This window comes from Triticum urartu, chromosome 1 (assembly GCF_003073215.2).
Source record: "Triticum urartu cultivar G1812 chromosome 1, Tu2.1, whole genome shotgun sequence".
Taxonomy (NCBI): domain Eukaryota; kingdom Viridiplantae; phylum Streptophyta; class Magnoliopsida; order Poales; family Poaceae; genus Triticum; species Triticum urartu.
In genome coordinates this window covers 40,164,678-40,183,654 of record NC_053022.1, presented here as the reverse complement: position 1 = coordinate 40,183,654, position 18,977 = coordinate 40,164,678, and the positions used below count along the sequence as shown (strand labels likewise).

The window sequence follows — 18,977 nt, the reverse complement described above, 5'->3', positions numbered from 1 at the left end:
GGGCTGGCCCAGCTGGAGGCTCTCTGCAAATCGCACATAGCAGCTCCCCCAGCCGAAAGTCAGACGCAACGCCGCCCCCCAGAACCCTCGCCGCCGCCGCCGCCACCGCCACCGCCGACTATGACGTCCGTGCGCAGCGCCGCCGGGGTTGCGCTGCCGCCGATCCGGCTGGCGGTGGAGCGGGCGCGCCAGGAGGCGCTCCGGCGCGAGCTGGACGGGTGCCAGCTCCTCGCGGGCATCTGGTGCCACGGCTTCACGGTGGCGCAGCTCCGCAGCATCCGCGCCTCGCTCCCCTCCACGGCGCGGCTGCTGGTCGCCAAGAACTCGGACCTCGCGGCGGCGGTCGAGGGCACGCGCTGGGAGTCGCTCCGCCCCTGCGCCCGCGGCATGAACGCCTGGCTCTTCGTGCGCTCCGACGAGATCCCGCCGGCGCTCCGCCCCTACCGCGACTTCCAGAAGGAGTGGCGCCTCCAGCTCAACGACTTCACCGGCGCCGTCTACGAGGGCCGCCTCTACGGCCCCGACGACTTCGCGCAGCTCGAGGCCATGCCCACCAGGGTGCAGTCCTACCAGTACCTCCTCGGGTGCCTCCAGATGCCCGCCGTCTCCGTCCTCGCCGCCCTCCGCGCGCGCCAGGAGGCCATGGCGCAGGCCGAGAAGCCGCCCGCCGAGGAGGCGGCTCCTGCTCCGGCGCCGGAGAAGTGATCCCTCCATCGACGCCGAGGTTCCGCAGTTATCACACCTGCAGCTCCTTTCTCTTTTGCAGATTTTGAATTCAGTGTTAGTAGAGAACACCCACAAAACCATCATAAGGATGCATTGCCCATATGTATCATCAGTTCATGAACTGACTTTTGAATGGGAAGAAGAAATGTGATTTGCTAGATCTTTCACTAGTGCCGAATCGCTCGTGTACTAGACAAAATCAGAAAGAAGCTTAGGATGATGATGTATATTCTTGCTTTGGTTGCTTGTTCCTTGTTGGAGTAGAGGAGGGGGCAGAATGAAAAAGAGAACCTATCAGCATATACTAGCTATATGGTACAATAGATTCCCCAGATAGATGGCACAAGCTATCAGCATTGTTAGCGAAGTTAGATTTTTGTGCAGACCGATGAACTCATGGAGTATCATTAACCCAAGACATCACCTAAGAAAAGACAACAAAAGACATGAACTCCAGCCAGGGATTTTTTTTTTGGCAGCTATGCATTCCCCAGAAAAAGGGAAGTTGTGCAGCTGACAACACATGCACATCCCCAGAGGGACTTTTTTTTCCTGATAAACTAACGTTGGAATACCATAAGCATCATTACTTCATTGCGCAAGCGCAACTTGTATCAGTTATCACATCATTTCAGTTCGATCAATAGATGATGGCCTGGGTGCGTTGTAAAGTTTGGTTTCCCCTTGCTGATCTTTCACCTAGGTTATGCTCTTTGTCTAATTATAAGTTAGAGAACTTCACCAGGTCAATGTCAGTCAATGGTGATACATCATGTTCCTGCATTCTAAAACTAAATTCAGAACAATGTTCAACAGGTGTTGTGTTAGACATGCTGAATTAGCTATTAAGCTATATGTATATATAAGATTAAGAACAATATGAGCTCACATCACTTGTGAGTTGTGCGCCAGCTTCACCAAACAATTTGAACTGGCATGGTTTCTTATCTTACATCATTACTCATTATTAACTACAGCTGAGTACGCCTAGTTTTTTTAGGACAAAACAGTAGGTGGTTAACATACTTCACATTTCAATTAATTAAAAAATAGTTTACATGAAACATACATGCAGATAATTACAAGCAAATACTCCCTCCGTCCCCAAATATAAGTCTTTTTAGAGATTCCAATAAGTGACTACATAAGGAGCAAAATGAGTGAATGTACACTCTAAAATATGTCTACATACATCCGTATGTTGTAGTCCATTTGAAATGTCTAAAAAGACTTATATTTAGGAACGGAGGGAGTACATAGATTTAGAAGAACCGGGCAACCCATTCTACAAAGCTAGCATAAGAAGCTCTCTGAACGCGACAAAGGACCATTTTCCAACTCATACTTAAAAAATTTCCTGCATCTGTAGAGGCGGGTTTTTGTTGTTGAAGATGTAATCATTTCTGGTGATCCAGATGCTCCAGGCAACCAATATGATTAGTTCCATGAAAAGAAGTAACAGCCAGAGAGTTCTTCAAGCGTAAGATCTTATCCTGAAGACTGCCAGTTAACTGAATATGAGGGCATAGCTAGCTCCAGCAACATTGTGCAAACGGGGCATAACTGAATAATGGTGTGCACAACAAGTAGCAGTTCTTCTGATAATCCTCCTTCCGATTAATATGCAGACATGCCATTCTTTTAATAACCTGTCGTGGTAGCAGCTGAGTAGGGAGGCAAGAGAAGCAAATCCTTCGGCTCTAAGAATTCTCTGCAGCCGTTTTTACTCACAGCCCATGGAAAACTTGAAGCACCATTATTGTGTTGACTGATTTTTCTCTCCTGTTTGAATGTCCAGCGTACTTGCATGCTTATTGCTGGTCTGTTCAGTCTTGGAATGCCGTAATCATCATTACTTTGTTGCAACATGTATTATCAGTTATCACATTGTTTCAGTTCGATTGAGCTTGGGTGCGTTGTAGTGTTTGTTTTTCCGTTCATGATCATTTTTATCACCTAGGTTATGTACTTGTGATGTGTTTATTTTATTTTATTTTCAATTATTTTGGAGGAATTTACCAGGCCAGTGCCACATACTGGAGTTTACTGAAAGAGGCAGAGAGTTGAGCGGTCAATGGAGATACTTGTTCCTGTCACTCACTCTAAAACTAAATTCAACCCAGTGCTCATCAGGTAATGTGGTGGCCATGCAGAATTATCCATTAAGCCATATATCTACTTATAAGAGATGAGGAACATTATGAGGCCACATCAGTTACAGCTGATTACAACGAGTCGCAACACTCCAGCGACTCCATAAGCCAGCTGCTCTGATTGAGAAAAAAACATCTTTAAGAAGGAAACAATTGCAGCCCGACGGTTCAACCTGTCAAATTGCGTTGTTTGCAAATCTGCAGTATTCATAAACTTGAACCTAGAGCAAAAGACTGGAACTGCATACATACAAAATGATTTGTTCAACTTGTTGTTTTGATGGCGAGGAAGCCTGGTTTTCTGTCGGTCTCTCTCCCTCAAAGCAGCTTTGGTTCTGCTTTCAACGTTGCTCCGAGTTTCTCAACGCTGGCTAGCTAGCGACGACGACGACGAGCTTCCTCCGGTATCAGTATACAGCATGATACACCCTTGCAAATCACTCTAGTGCATAATCACAAGGAACCCTTGAATTGGAAACGTATGGTCAAGAAAAAGAATTTCATGCTTGAGAATACTCTAGCAGATCTCTGAATTCTTACGATCACCCCTAGATATTGCCATGGAATGCACTGTTTCATGGCGAGCCCGTTGAGGTTTCCAGGAGCAAGAGCAAATCGCAACATCACACATGAATTTAATTAATTAATCCATACATTTGGTCACATAAAACACACGATTACTTGCTACATTCGTACTACAAGTTCTCTGAAACCCCTACCTCTCAGAGCAGCAAATACAATAAGTGAAGGTTCACACATCGAAAGTTGCATATCTTACTTGAAGATGCACTTCGACTTTGGAATGGGAATAAATGTGATGCACAATAAAGGTTCATACATGTTGCTAAAACTCAACTCCGCAAACCAAGTTACACCATACGTGATCGATTCAATGTGAGAAGGCGCGCCACAACGTCTGTCATTGATGGCCTTTGATCCACATCAAGGTTGAGACATCCCACAGCAATCCCTGCTAGTGTGTCAAGAAGCTCCAAATTTCCTGTGGTTGCAATTTCCTTATCAAACAACTCGGTTGCTTTCTTCTTCTCTTTGTGGCACTCGAGGAAACTCGTCACCAAGCTGTTGTTGTCAGAATGAGTGGCCTTCTTCCTGCTAATGACCTCTAAGATGACAACCCCGAAACTGTAGACATCACTTTTTTCAGTCAATAGGCCTGTTTGTAGGTATACTGGGTCCATATAAGTCATGTCACCAATGACATTTGCAGTGTGTTCCTTGTCTATTGCAATCAACCTTGATATGCCAAAGTCAGAGATCTTTGGCACAAAGCTGTCATCCAAAAGTATATTTGCTGGTTTAACATCACCGTGCAGGATTTTGGTATGGGCCTGTGAATGCATATAAGCTAGACCATGTGCTGATTCTGCAACAATGCTTAGACGCACATCCAAGTTGAGAGGCTCCTTGTTGTCAACCCTGTGAAGAATGTCATGCAAACTTCCTTTGGAAATGAACTCGTACACTAGCATGGGGGTATCCACTTCTAGGCAACAACCTATGAGCCTAACAATGTTCTTGTGGATGACTTGGGATTGGATGATGACTTCATTTGCAAATTGCTTGTTCTCCAGCACATTACCACTAATTGGTTTCTTTACTGCGACTAGTATGTCATCAACAACCCCCTTGTAAACTTCACCAAAGCCACCTTTTCCAATTAAATTGCTAATCTTTAAAACTGGCTTGAGCTCCTCCTTTTTGAAAAGCTTTATAACTTTAGCTTTCTCTAAGGTAAGACCACCATTTTTCTCATAGAACTCTTTGGTCTTCCGCTTCTCTTTCCGAATAATAATGACAAATGCCGTAAATGCGATGACAAGTGCACCACCTATTGCACCTATATATGGACAAAGAAGCAAACTTAAATACTTTAATAAGTAATTCCTGATAAAGAAAGGTAAGATGCTGAAATTGAATGTACCCGCGTCTCGGATCCTACATGATACAGTATAAGATTGTGTCCCTCGGCGGGGGAATTATTTGTTCACCAGTTGACTGAAACTTTGTTAAATATATTCTGGTCACTTGTAGGTCTCAAACAGTAATCGTCACTCCCCTTACACCCACCCACCCATTCAGCTAGTTAACTCTAGGAGGCACTAAACTATAACAAAATACATATAAAAAGAGCTACATATTAAGATTGCACAATTTGTTTTGTCTACTTGAAGTGAACGTAGAGAAATTAAATATTTGCGGAACTGATAATTAGCAAAATCAAAACATTCAAAGTAGTTTGCCTGAGGTTACCTGTGGAAATCTGTGCAGCAAGTGGGAACTTTGGAACGCATTGTTCAGTTCTTGGGTCATCGCTCTCGTAACCTGGATGACAGGTGCATTGGTAAGATCCTTGAGTGTCCTTGCAGACACCGTAGCAAGGATACTTCACCGGATGTGCACATTCATCTATATCTGTGTTGCGCAAATTCACAAAAATCATCATTAGGGCATCGATCGACTGCTTAAAACCTTATTTCTAACAACAATGGTGTCTTAGAAAACATGCAGCCAGATTTCTATTTTGAGCACTGATTAGCAAGAAAAAAAGATCTTCATATGTATTGGCTGGAAACTATACCATCAGATTTGTCAAGAAAAATACTAGTTTCATATTTGATTTGTTCGTACATATTTCATACAAAGATTGACGGTCAAAGTTTCTAAATGCGAAGTAAAAAATGTCACCATGTTAACACAGTATAAAACAGAGGGTGTACAACTAGAACATACGTACTATAGTAGGAGTACTATTGGTTTTCACTTTGAGTTTCAGGAAAATTTCAGCAGCAACCGAAATCACCGAAATTCAGTGAATTTCGGTGATTCCGGTTTGCATTTCGTTCAGAGGGCCGAACTACTCTATTGGATTCAATTAAATATTTTATAAAAAATGGAAAATATTTGAATTCCTGTATACTACTGAAATTACTGAAATAATTTGGTGGAAATGTAAATATTTCAGGGACTACTGAGATTACTGAAATTCAAGGAATTTCATAGAATCTCACAGAAAGTACTACTTACTGGTGCATCCGTCGGCAAGGTAGGCGTTGCCATCGTAGCCTTTGGAGCACTTGCAGTTGTAGCCCGGCCCATTGGTGGAATCCACGCAGTCGCTGTGCGCGCTAACGCAGGCGGACTGACCCGTCTTGGCCGCCTGCGTGCACGATAATACGTCGCCGCGGATGGCCCAGTCGAGCCACACGGGCGAGGTCCGGTTGGTGTCCATGAGGAGGTCGGAGCGGCGGAAGGTGTAGTTGTTCCTGTCGACGAGGAAGGCGTAGTCGCAGGGGCTGTAGTCCATCATGGTGGAGTGATTGTAGGCATGGAACTCGAAGTAGTTGCCGGTGAGGCCCGGCGGGATGTCGACGCGGCAGCACCCGACGCCGGCACAGAGGCCGTCCCGCGCGCTCGCCGAGTCATTGCAGTAGGACATGCACCCGGTGTAGTAGGCGTACGGGTACGCCGCGCCACCGCCCTCGGTCTTCCCGCTGGCGGTGTAGGCCATGGTGTTGCAGCCGAGGACGACGAGCTCATTGTGCGTGTTGGAGATGCGGTACACGCCGTCCTTGTTCATCTCCGTCTCGGCGTAGCTGAAGTCTGCGGCCTTGCTGGGGTTCGAGGCGTTGTAGCACATCCACCCGACGGGGAGCAACACCAGCGACTCCGCCGGATCAGCCGACAGGTGCACCACCTGGATGGACGTGCCGGCGAGCACAGGGCGGCCGTTGTTTACGCACTCAATCTCGAAGCCCTTGCGGAAGCAGCCGCCGCCGATGCCGAAAGGGTAGGGGATGACCACTCCGCCGCAGCTCATGCCGCAGCCATGGGTCACCACGAGGCTCCCTGCCGCCTCGGCGGTGGCTGACGCTGCAGCTGCCGCCAGGAGTAGGGCCATCAGCAAGAATGCTGTCGGCATTGATACTGTACCTGCTCATGCATGTGCAACGGTAGCTCACTCCTTTATACTGGAACCGCCGATGGTGGACAATAAGAAATTAATTTACATATATAAAATGACTCAAGAACAAAGCAATATGCATGTAGTAGTCCAGCAGCATCCCACATTCTAGTTAATTTTGTGTGATAACAATTTCTTCAAAGTGTGCAATCTCTTGTTCTCTGATCTGCTCCAGTGTCTACGAACAATTTCTTAATGTGTGCGTAACACAGATTGGTTGTATATAATCATCTTTAGATAATTTTGTATCGCCTTTAAATGCTTTTAACTACATTAAAACATTGTTCTTTGCATCATTTCACTTCATAAAAAAATGTTCATTTCCATTAAAAACATGTGCCAAATATATGATTTGTGCTATATGTCATAACAAAACCCAATAAACCGTGCCGAATCAGGACTGAAACATCATCGAGCACCCATGGGCATTTGGGACTTTTTCTACCAACTACATGTCCCGCAGCCATACTAAGGCCTACTTATTTTCGGCTCAAGGAGACGGCTTAAGCTTAACTGCCCACTGAATAGCAGTGGAAAAAAGCAGCTAAACAAATGCAGTCATTCTTTTTGTTTTCTGTCGTTTGAGCTTATGGTCTAGGTTGTCTGATGAAAAGTCTATAATACGGTACCCCTGGACTATTATTGTGTTCTGACTAGCTGATATTGTGTTACTATTTCCTACTGTTTTCCCATGGATATGAGCAAGAAAACAATTTCCAAAATACCACTAGATCTACTTGTGTCATGTTTAATTAGCACAGATGTCACTACACGGTCTACCTACGCAAGAATAGCACTATAAACTCTAGAAGTTACTCATTGTAAAATTGCACTGCAAAGTTTATAAGTTACCCATTGTTAAGTTGCACAACGCCTAATCATACAAGAAACATACAATTACAGAATTACTCAGTAGCACACAACCTAATTCTTCAACAATATGTCTGAACATTGCATTAATTTCTTCAGACATTAGTGTGTCAAGCATATATGCATCATTGTCTCTAACCATACATCCATGAAGTAGATCTGCAAGTGCATTACTACTGTTGAATACTACAACCTGCAAATCTAAAATGCACATTAGCCTTTGTTGGAAGTCAATCTTTAATTGCTAGCTTTTCTCTGTGTATAAATGATTGCAGAATGCCTAATCATCCACGAAACATACAATTCCTCGGGAGCAGACTACCTAACTCTTCAGCAATATATCTGAACACTTCATGCTGATTTTTTCAGACATTAGTGTGCCAAGCATATACGTACACATCATTGTTTCCCTAACCATGCATCCATGAAGAAAACCTAAGCTACAAGCTGCAAATCTACAAATGCACACTAGCCTTTTCTTGAAATCAACCTTTAATTCTCTGTTCCTCTATGTGTCCATATGAGATTGCAGAGGACTGACCGCAGAATGGAAGTAACATCCTCAAAAACATCGTCTAAAATGCATATATGCAACACAAGCCGCTAATTGCAAGGACGTCGAGCGCCACGTTCGTGCGCACGGTGAAGGTGCTGCACGGAGCGCCACCTCGTCGCCGTCCGCGCTGGAGCCGGCCGGCGCGGAGCGAGCTACTGGAAGCAGGAAGACCGAGCTGATGCCGGTTGAGCACCATGGAGGGAGGTGCAGCATTGATAGCGAGAGGGAGATCAGGTCGAGCTGGTGCCAGTGGCGGGGGGAGGCAGCGCGGGGAGGACGACGGCGCCGGAGACGACCCGATCTGCTCCAGCGGGTCGGCGGCTGGAAAAAAAAGGAAGGCTCGGGCCGGGAGGTGGCTCGATGGGTGGCCACGTACGAATTTAGGTGGGCTGCGAACGGCCCAGTCCCAGTAAACCGTTCTCTCCTCTCTCTTCTCTCTCTCTCTCTCTCTATATATATATATATATATGTAGTCTTTCTTTTTTCGAATTCTTCTCTCTATAGTCTACGTTCATATGAAAACAAAAATAAAGTTTCTCAAAAAAATGAAAACAAAAATACAGTGCTACGTTTCCCTAAAAAAATATAGTGCTACGTAGGATGAAATGCTGAGGGCAATCTAGGCTGTGGATGGTCATGAATGGTGGCATGATGAAATTAATAGCGCAAATACCTTATCACGCAGCTTACACAATACAAAACAACGTAACTAAAGCAGCCTCCAATCTTAAGCAGACCAATGGAACAAACGAAGCAAGATCCAACAATCACCGCGCGATGTATAAGAAAAAGAATGGACATTCTGAACTGCGCGTGAGGACACTGCACCACGGTGAAATACTAGCTAGCTAGTGAAGTCACGGAGGCCATAAAAACAGATCCAGACTTCTTCTTTGTGTGCTGTGTTTAAAACACCCCGAGCCCAAACCCCGAAGACACGAGACGAACCTCGAACGCCCTCCAACGAAGTAGTACCTCGAAACAAAAATGGGGATGAAGAAGGAAAGGAGACGCACAGCAAACCTCAGATCGCAACCAGCAGAGCTCGCCGCCGGGGACGGGGAGACGACGGCGCGCGCCGGTCAACGCCAAAGTCTCGCGCGGGGTTGCCTCTTGGGTCGGTCGAGCTCACTCTGCGTCCCTCTCTGTAGCTAGCGGAGAAGAAATAAAGTTCGAAGTACCCCGCTATCCTTGGGTGCACTTACTCCGGCCTGCCCGATGTAAATGAGCCTGCCTCACCACTTCCGTCTAGTGTGAACGCGCCTGACCGTGGGTTTGATCGAGTATGTGTATGTGCTGCTCTCTCTCGGACCGCCCTGCCCTGTGCACTGTGGCCTATAGCACGTAGGTGCACGGTCAACCACATTGATTATCACACGCCAAAATGTTTTTTTAAGATCAAAAAACATTAACCAAAATTAAGCCAGAGTACAGGATCCAGAACGTTAGAGATTACTACATAACAGGTCCAAGTCATTCACACACAAAAACATTACGGGTCCAAGCAAAATGCTACTACTCCGTAATTACGTGCAGCCGTGCAGGTGCCCGGTTTCCTTCCGAACGCGTCATTATTCGGGTATACGGAAATGATACACCATTTTTACTGGGTTTTTTTGAGTGGGTTGAAATGCTACACCAGACCCTCGCCATGCACACTAACAACTTGGGCTGAAGCCGGTCTGTGAACACATGCACTCAGATACATTAGTTTTCAAAAATTATTTTTTCATTTGATTTTTTTCTTCTAAAATGCCATTTTCATATTTTGAAAATAAAAATCCCTATTTTTTAGAGGGGAAGATTTCAAACTTGCCATGTGTATTTTTATCATAGGTAGCATTGCAAGTTTTAGGTCTTTCCGGAATGCCCCCATGGCAAGTTTTTTGGGAAATTTTATCACGCAGTCATAACATTTTTTGGAATTTTTTTTTACTTTCTCACATGGCATTTGTTTTATTAAGAGTGTGTCATTTTAATAATTAGTAAAATGGCATTTGTACTATCAAGAGGATGTGAGTTTTATGATAAAGAGCATGCCATTTTTTTATTAATAACATGTAGTTTTTATTATTAGGAGCATTCCTGTTTTATTATAATAATCAGGATGGTAAAATTATTCAGAGCATGGAATTTTTATTATTGTTGACAGTTTTATTAATAAGAGGATGTCATTTTAATTTTTATTGGCATGTCATGCTTACTTATCATAGTAAATTTATAAATTGGAGAAATGACAATTTTATAAAGTAGCAGGGCAATCTTCATACTACAGAGCATCGCATTTATGAATTTATGTTTCTATGTTTTTTTGTAAGAAAATGCTAATTTTTTATTTATTCACGACATTTTTTTACCTAGAGGATGGCAGTTTTAAAGTTTAAGATGGCAATTTTATTTTTCCAGATCACACTTCCATTTTTTTAATAATACTCATTTTTTTGGCAACTTAAAATGCATTGTATTTTTGTATGTTCTTAATTATACCATGGCAAATTCATGTGCCTTTTTCACAATTAACATGCAAATTTGCCTAATCTGAAGTTTTACTTTTTCAACATGGCAAATTTTCCTGTTGCTTTTTAAGATGGCAAAAGTTTGTTTTCCCATTTGCTTCATGTTCAAGTCCATGGCCATGGATAGTGAATTTGTGGTGTACCGTTTGCTTCATGTGAGCTGCTTTTTTGTGGCTGGGTTAGACACTTGGGTTCCAATTCTTAAACATGGCGCCTCTTCTAATTTCTCTGGCGCCAAGTACTATTGTTATCTTACTAGTTTAAGTAGCGAGAACAGTGAAAGTGGAGCTAAACTCTCTGGCGCCAAGTACTTTCTGGTGTTTGGATTGCTTTTTTGCTTTATGTTTGCATTAATTGTACACTTGAATCGAAGCAGCACCACATCTGCCAGTAGCTTAAATGAGGGGAGGAAGGGGGTTTGTGCAAAATTTGTTAATTTGTCTTGAAATACCTAGATGCACACTTTCTAGCGGACGGAGGGAGTACTCGTTAATGGCCGTCATTGCTGGGGCGGCAGGCAGCACGACCCAGTCATAGGCTCGTAGCTCCAAAATCCCCGAGGGAACCGCCGTTCCTGTCGGCCATCGATGTCGATGCTCTATTAGGGATGACCTGGGCACCAAGTCCGTTCCCCCGGCAGGGTCTGATCCGGTGGCGAACCCCGCACCTAGGCCAAGGTAGCCTCCTGGTATGTAGTACTACTGCCACCTTGCATGTTCTTTGGATGAGAGCACTTTCTTGACTATTTTTTCTTTTTTCTTGTGTCGTGAGTAACTAAACGACTTGTATTCCCCGAGATGAAAGAGCTTCGGAGGTTAATTTGGCTGAAAATCATCTCAAGGTATCTTTGCCGGGAAGAGTGACATGTTAGATAAGTTCAGCCTTCCTAATCGGGCCTTCGCGTCCTCCCGACTAGAGGCAACCTGAAGAAATGACGCGTGGTGAGGTATATCTCCATCAAACTCAAGGACATACAAGAGGCATCGAGGGAGCAACCCATCAATAAAGAGCAAACTATAGAGATGATATTGGCCGTAGGTCTTTAATCCTGTTTGGGTTCTTAACCTTTGGTGTATGAGCACAACTACTGTATCATTCCAACTTGATGGAATCTCACCACCATTCAACACGGCGAGGACCTCGTCTACAATCTTGTCCCCCATAAAGTGCCAGTGCTTCTTATAGATAATGGACGGCATCCCGTCCGGTCCCGAGGCCTTGAGATCCCCGATATGATCAAGAGCGGCCTTGATTTCTTCTCGGGAAAATTCAGCATTAAGCATATCCTGCATGGCGGTAGTGACCCTTGGCTCCACTTTCTCAATAAGGTCAGCCAAATTGGAACCACTATGTGAGGTGAAGAGTTCCTGAAAAAAGAGAGCAGACATAGTCAGATAAACCCTCTCCTTCCTTCACCATGGATCCATCCTCCCTCTTCAACTCCTTCACTCTATTAGCCTTCTTCCTCGCTGATGCATAGGCCATAAAATATCGAGTACTCCTATTCCCGTCCTTGATCCAGGTTATGTGGGTACGTTGCTTCGCCTTGATGTTCTTCTTATCCTCCAAGTCGCGCACCACTCCCCGCAGTCTTGCTTCCTCCCTAACTTTATGTTCAGAGACTTGATCCTTCATACGCCTTTCAAGGTCAGATCGAGCCTTTTTGAGCCGCCCCTCCAACTCTCCTACAACTTCTTTATGCCATCTCTTCACTCTACCCGCCACCTTGCCCATAGCACCTACTACTCCTCCCTCTCCTGCTACCCAACTTTCTTGTTGGAATATTCGCTCCCTTGCCAAAATTTCCCGTCAAAATATTCTGCTCCTGGTTGCATGCCAAAATTCGGCGAGCGGAATGACATGTTTCTCTTCGCTGTACACTGTCGTTGCCACCTGATTGTCCATGAGAACGAAGAACCGCGACGCCCCGATCACATATATACATGTGGGTAGCCTTCTCCATCTGCTGTCATCCCAAATTTGGTCCATGATTTTATGTGTATTTATCTGCATTTCACTTTCATCACTTCTTGCACTTTTTATATATTCTTGCACATGGTGGTTACTGAAAAAAAGCAAGTATATTTATTTGCCACTTGTATTGCTACACTATGATGTCTATTTCACATAAAATAATGGAGAACAAGATGAAATACTTGTATTGGCGCGGATTGAGAGTTGACGTTGAATTCGGACATGGACGAAGATGCGTGAATTACATGAAGCTATAGCTATTACGCAACCACTTACATAACAAAGTGTTCTGCCGCTCTCCAAACTTATAGAAGCCGTCAACTCGGTGTCTTATGTGTTCGGGCTCCACACAAATGTTGTTCTCCTTGTTGCACCGCTTAGATGTATTTTCCCGCTAAAATATTTCGAATCCGATTCCGGGTCTAAAGTTCAAATGAAAATAAAAACCTCAACCTAACGTAGTCGCGACTCGCACAACTATTGTGTGGATTAGTTGGATTTTCTATAGAAATATTTTTGGTCCCGCTAAATTTCATGCTAAAATAACTATATTTTGGACCGGAACCGTGAATATCACGGTCCACTACCACTCTCGTGCTTAAAATCTAGTGTGGCGAGATGTGACCCCCTTCTCATGCCCAGACCAAACCAACCTACTTCTCTTTGTTTGATTTGGGTGGGCGACTAGGATCGCTTCATGAGGGGGTCAATTTGTGTGAGGTCGCGACAAACGAATGAGCGAGCGGCGATCCATAGTAGTAGTCACTTGTAGTTCCCGACAAGCAGCAAAAGCATCAATCCATGGGATATGCGATCCATTCTGAGCGGGAGGTCAAGATAAGTTGTAGAGGAGATGAATCCGTGGGAGGCACGATTCACCGGTCATAAATCAGTGAATAATATATACTATTATCACAGATTAGCCTTGATGACAACCAACCAACGAATCGACACCTCCTATGATATGTTGCGGGCCATGAAGAGGACGGAAGTTTTTATGATCAAGATGCAAGTGAGATGGACCGGTGTAATCTTTATAATTTAGTCAAAGGATAATCCCTTCTCCCTCATGTTGTTTCTAAATATGTTATTTTTAGTCAATTATTTTTGAACCTCTAATTTAAAGACTGTTTTTTGCGGGAAAAAAACTATTGTTGCTCATGTAAGAAAAAATAATTAATAATATATGTTTGTGTACATCACTCGTTGTAGAGGCTGAGGTTCTCTCCCTCTTTTAAAAAAAGTGTAAGAAAGCCCTTTATCTTCATTGCATCGTATAAATTTCCATTGTTATCACCATTATTGAATGCCATGTTAACTAAGTATCATAGCAGTTTCTAATATATTTTTCCCATGTTGTTGATTAGTCATACAACATTGAGAGGTGGGGTAAAGGAGAAGACACGTATATCCGTCTCATGATAACAACCCCAGAATGTCACTCAAGATTATACGTAACCAGAAAAGCAAAAGACAGGGTAGGCAACATCCAAGGAGCAAACTAACAAACAAACGTTCAAGTAATCAGTTGGCGATAGCATTATGTAGGTCTGTGTTTCTCAACGTACAAGCTATCTTAATTAACTTATCAATTTGTATTGTTTTTCGCTTAAGTTTTTTGGCTTCAATTTCGACAGCAACACGTGGGGTTTCATCTAGTTATTCAGAAATTTGGTCACATAAACCACACAGTTAATTACTTGCTACAATACTGCAAAATTTCAAAAACTCAGGATGGCCTCCTCTACTTCTCACAACAGCAAATACAGAAAAATCACACCTCAATAGTTACCTATCTTACCGGGAGATGCACTCTGACTTTGGAATGGAAAGAAGTGTGATGCATGATTAATATTCATACGTGTTAAAACTCAACCCAGAGACCAAGTTACAACACACGGGATCTATTAAATGTGAGAAGACGCGTCACGACATCTGTCATTGATGGTCTTTGATCCACATCCAGGTTAAGACATTCCACAGCAATACCTGCCAGAGTGTCAAGAAGCTCCAAATCTCCTGCTACGACAATTTCCTTATCAAACAACTCAGTTGCTTTCTTCCCTTCTTTATGACACTCAAGGAAACTCGTCACTAAGCTGTTATTGTCGGAATGAGTGGCCTTCTTCCTGCTAATGACCTCTAAGATGACAACCCCAAAACTGTAGACATCACTTTTTTCAGTCAGTCGACCTGTTTGCAGGTATACTGGATCCATATAAGTCATGTCACCAATGACATTTGCAGTGTGTTCCTTATCTATTGCAATCAACCTCGATATGCCAAAGTCTGAGATCTTTGGCACAAAGTTGTCATCCAAAAGTATATTGGCTGGTTTAACATTACCGTGCAAGATTTTGGTATGGGCTTGGGAATGCATATAAGCTAGACCATGTGCCGATTCCACAACAATGCTTAGGCACACATCCAAGTTGAGCGGCTCCCTCTTGTCAGACTCGTGAAGAATGTCATGCAAGCTTCCTTTGGAAATGAACTCGTACACTAGCATGGGGGTATCCACTTCTAGGCAACAACCTATAAGCTTAACAATGTTCTTGTGGATGACTTGAGACTGTATGATGACTTCATTTGCAAATTGCTTGTTCTCCAGCACATTACCACTAATTGGTTTCTTTACTGCAACTAGTATGTTATCAACAACCCCCTTGTAAACTTCACCAAAGCCACCTTTTCCAATTAAATTGCTACTTTTCAAAATTGGCTTGAGCTCCTCCTTTTTGAAAAGCTTTATAACTTTAGCTTTCTCCAAGGTAAGACCACCATTTTTCTCATAAAACTCTCTGGTCTTCCGCTTCTCTTTTCGAATAATAATAATGAATGCCACAAATGCGATGACAAGTGTACCACCTATTACACCTATATATGGACAAATAAGCAAACCTAAATATTTTAATGAAAAATATCCTGATTATTGTTCTGCTAACAAATTCAGTAAGTTCATTTTTAAAGTTTACACATTGCTTTGAGTAACTGTATATATTTAACTTAAAGAAAAGTAAGATACTGAATTGAATGTACTCGCATCTCAGAGCCTACATGATACTATAAGATTGTGGCCCTCGGTGGGGAATTGTTTGTTCATCGGCAAATTTTAACATGGTCCCTCTTAAAACTGCTCTTGTTCATCAGTTGACTCGAACTTTGTTAAGTCAGGTCACTTGTAGATCTCAAACAATACTCATCACTCCCCTCACATCTACCCACTCATTCAGCTAGCTAGATAACTCTAGGAGGGACTAAACTATAACAAAATATTACCTCCATCCCAAAATTCTTGTCTTAGATTTGTCTAGATAGGAATGTATAAAACGTGTCTAGATACATACTAAGACAAGAATTTTGGGACAAGGGGAGTACATATAATAAGAGCTGCATATAAAGATTACTTAATTTGTGTTGTCTATTTTAAGTGAACGTAGATAAATTAAATATTTGCGGAACTGATAATTAGCAAAATCAAAAGATTCAAAGTAGTTTGCCTGAGGTTAGCTATGGAAATCTGTGCAACAAGTGGGAACTTTGGAGCGCAGGGTCCAGTTCTTGGGTCATCGCTCTCATAACCTGGATGACAGGTGCATTGGTAAGATCCTTGAGTGTCCTTGCAGATACCGTAGCAAGGATACTTTGCTGGATGTGCACATTCATCTATATCTGTGTTGCGCAAATTCACAAAAATAGTCATTAGGGCATCGATCGACCTCCTTAAACCATATTTCTAATAACAACGGTGTCTTAGAAAACATGCAGTCAGACTTCTATTTTGAGCACTGATTAACAAGAAAAAAAAAGATCTTCATATGTATTGGCCGGAAACTACACCATCAAATTTGTCAAGAAAAATACTAGTTTCATATTTGATCTGTTCGTACATATTTCAATCAAAGATTGACGGTCAAAGTTACTAAATGCTAAGTAAAAAATGTCACCATGTTAGCACAGTATAAAACAGAGGGTGTACAACTACAGCGTACTAGTAGGAGCAGTACTACCGGTTTTCTCTTTCAGTTTTAGACAAAATCCAGCAAGCAACCGAAATCAATTTCGGTTTGCATTTCGTTCAGAGGGCCGAACTACTCTATTGGATTCAATTAAATATTTGAAAAAATGGAAAATATTTAAATTCCTGTATACTACTGAAATAATTTGGTGGAAAGGTAAATATTTCAGGGACTACTGAGATTACCGAAATTCAACGAATTTCATAGAATCTCACAGAAAGTACTCCTACTTACTGGTGCATCCGTCGGCAAGGTAGGCGTTGCCCTCGTAGCCTTCGGAGCACTTGCAGTTGTAGCCAGGCCCATTGGTGGAATCCACGCAGTCGCTGTACGCGCTGACGCAGGCATACTGACCCGTCTTGGGCGCCTGCGTGCACGACAACACGTCGCCGGCGGTGATATCGACGGAACCGTTGCCGCGGATGGCCCAGTCGAGCCACACGGGCGAGGTCCGGTTGGTGTCCATGCGGAGGTCGGAGCGGCGGAAGGTGTAGTTGTTCCTGTCGACGAGGAAGGCGTAGTCGCAGGGGCTGTAGTCCATCATGGTGGAGTGGTTGTAGGCGCGGAACTTGAAGTAGTTGCCGGTGAGGCCCGGCGGGATGTCGAGGCGGCAGCAGCCGACGCCGGCGCAGAGGCCGTCCTGCGCGCTGGCCGAGTTGTTGCAGAAGGACATGCACCCGGTGTAGTAGGTGTAGGCGTCGGTGCCGCCCTGCGTCTTCCCGCTGGCGGTGTAGGCGAAGGTGTTACAGCCGAGGACGACGAGCATGTTGTGCGTGTTGGAGATGCGGTACACGCCGTCCTTGTTCATCTCCGTCTCGGCGTAGCTGAAATCCGAAGCTTCGCTGGGGCTGGAGGCGTTAAAGCACATCCATCCAATGGGGAGCATCACCAGCGACTCGGCCCGGTCCGACGACAGGCGCATCACCCGGATGGACGTGCCGGCGAGCACAGCGTGGCTGCTGTTGATGCACTCGATCTCGAAGCCCTTGCGGAAGCAGCCGCCGCCGATGCCGAAAGGGTAGGGGATGTCCACGCCGCCGCAGCTCGTCGCGCAGCCATGGGTCACGACGAGGCTCCCTGTCGCCTCGTTGGTGGCTGCCGCTGCCGCCAGGAGCAGGGCGGTCAGCAAGAATGCCGTCGGCATTGATATATTGTACCAGCTCCTGTGCAACATAGCTCACTAGCTGCTCTATATATACAGGAACCGTCGATGGTTATTAGTTAATTCTTCGCTTGGTTGCAATTCAAAATTGTATTGGGACGGCAGAGAGGTGGAAAAAAAGGATGGCCAAACTGCGGCCTTTGTCCGCTTCGCAAACAGACCATCAAATCTGTTGGTCGGACTATGAGAAATGATGAAGAGGTGCTCAACCTCGACTACATCGGCACTTCATCATTAATTATCAACACTTCATTATTAATTGATGAGCTCTTTATTAAGGATTGGTGGATCAATATGTCAAGCACCAATAGGCCGAACCAGAAAGTGTTAGCCAGTTAGCCTCCCCTACCATGCTAACTTGTTGGACCATTTGATGTGAGAGAAATGTTAGGATCTTCCGCCACAAGTCTACCCACTTGTCCATCCTACAATCAAACATTCAAAGCGAAGGCAAGTTTTAGGTCATTGTGGGCGCAAACCATTTGGGCTGTATTATACCGGGAGAGTAGCGGCCATGTAACCTTCTCGTGGCTTTTGTAAAAGCAACTCTAGACTCCTTAACTAATAGATGAGGTGAATCTTTTGCCTTTGTTTCGGAGCTCTTTTATGGTACCCACAAGTTAATATGAGCCATTCATTTTCTCTAATCTGATGGATACATTTGTTTGGTACTCCAATATGGAAACCTGGGAGTACCACAGCCAAAAGTTGAGGAGTACCTTGATTTCAAGGGTAAATTGGTAATTAACGTGGTATAACGTGAGGGTGGTATTTAATTCCCCACTAATTACGGGATGAGATCAACATCCATAGCGGATCAGCCGGAAATCTCGCCCTGGAATCACACGTAGCGATGCATCAGGAAGATTTGTTAGCATCTTCCAACTATGAAGGAGAGACGCATAAAATTTAATAATTGCAACTACAAGATTGAAGAACTCCAACGATGCAACTGGCTGATGGCCTGGCAAGTACTGAGATAAGGCATGCGTCTGAGAGGCCTTGTCAGCGACTAAAGT

General features: G+C 44.1%; 3 protein-coding genes across 3 annotated transcripts; 1 reads left to right on the top strand and 2 right to left on the bottom strand.

Moving 5' to 3' along the window:
* Window positions 1-896, top strand: LOC125545491 (50S ribosomal protein L10, chloroplastic-like). Its single transcript, XM_048709448.1, has one exon. The coding sequence runs from the start codon at window positions 121-123 to the stop codon at window positions 703-705; it is 585 nt and encodes a 194-aa protein (XP_048565405.1). The 5' UTR covers window positions 1-120; the 3' UTR covers window positions 706-896.
* Window positions 897-3,471: 2,575 nt separating this feature from the next.
* On the bottom strand, window positions 3,472-8,625 carry LOC125545483 (wall-associated receptor kinase 2-like). The gene is made up of 3 exons (XM_048709435.1): window positions 5,925-8,625; window positions 5,151-5,312; window positions 3,472-4,737 (listed from the first exon to the last, which is right to left on the bottom strand). The coding sequence occupies exons 1-3, from the start codon at window positions 6,817-6,819 to the stop codon at window positions 3,749-3,751; spliced, it is 2,046 nt and encodes a 681-aa protein (XP_048565392.1). The 5' UTR covers window positions 6,820-8,625; the 3' UTR covers window positions 3,472-3,748.
* A 6,040-nt stretch (window positions 8,626-14,665) lies between these two features.
* On the bottom strand, window positions 14,666-17,940 carry LOC125532673 (wall-associated receptor kinase 2-like). Its single transcript, XM_048696641.1, has 3 exons — window positions 17,031-17,940; window positions 16,293-16,449; window positions 14,666-15,659 (listed from the first exon to the last, which is right to left on the bottom strand). Exons 1-3 carry the CDS (start codon window positions 17,938-17,940, stop codon window positions 14,666-14,668), a joined length of 2,061 nt encoding a protein of 686 aa, XP_048552598.1.
* Window positions 17,941-18,977: the final 1,037 nt, after the last annotated feature.

Excerpts from the sequence above, each read along its gene's own strand:
- LOC125545491 (XM_048709448.1), top strand. The coding sequence starts at position 121 with ATGACGTCCGTGCGCAGCGCCGCCGGGGTTGCGCTGCCGCCGATCCGG.
- LOC125545483 (XM_048709435.1), bottom strand. The coding sequence starts at position 6,819 with ATGCCGACAGCATTCTTGCTGATGGCCCTACTCCTGGCGGCAGCTGCA. Across the intron at positions 5,313-5,924 it reads CCTTGCCGACGGATGCACCA|ATATAGATGAATGTGCACAT; the intron begins GTAAGTAGTACT and ends TGCGCAACACAG. Across the intron at positions 4,738-5,150 it reads TGCTGCACAGATTTCCACAG|GTGCAATAGGTGGTGCACTT; the intron begins GTAACCTCAGGC and ends GTCCATATATAG.
- LOC125532673 (XM_048696641.1), bottom strand. The coding sequence starts at position 17,940 with ATGCCGACGGCATTCTTGCTGACCGCCCTGCTCCTGGCGGCAGCGGCA. Across the intron at positions 16,450-17,030 it reads CCTTGCCGACGGATGCACCA|ATATAGATGAATGTGCACAT; the intron begins GTAAGTAGGAGT and ends TGCGCAACACAG. Across the intron at positions 15,660-16,292 it reads CCACTTGTTGCACAGATTTC|TATAGGTGTAATAGGTGGTA; the intron begins CATAGCTAACCT and ends TATTTGTCCATA.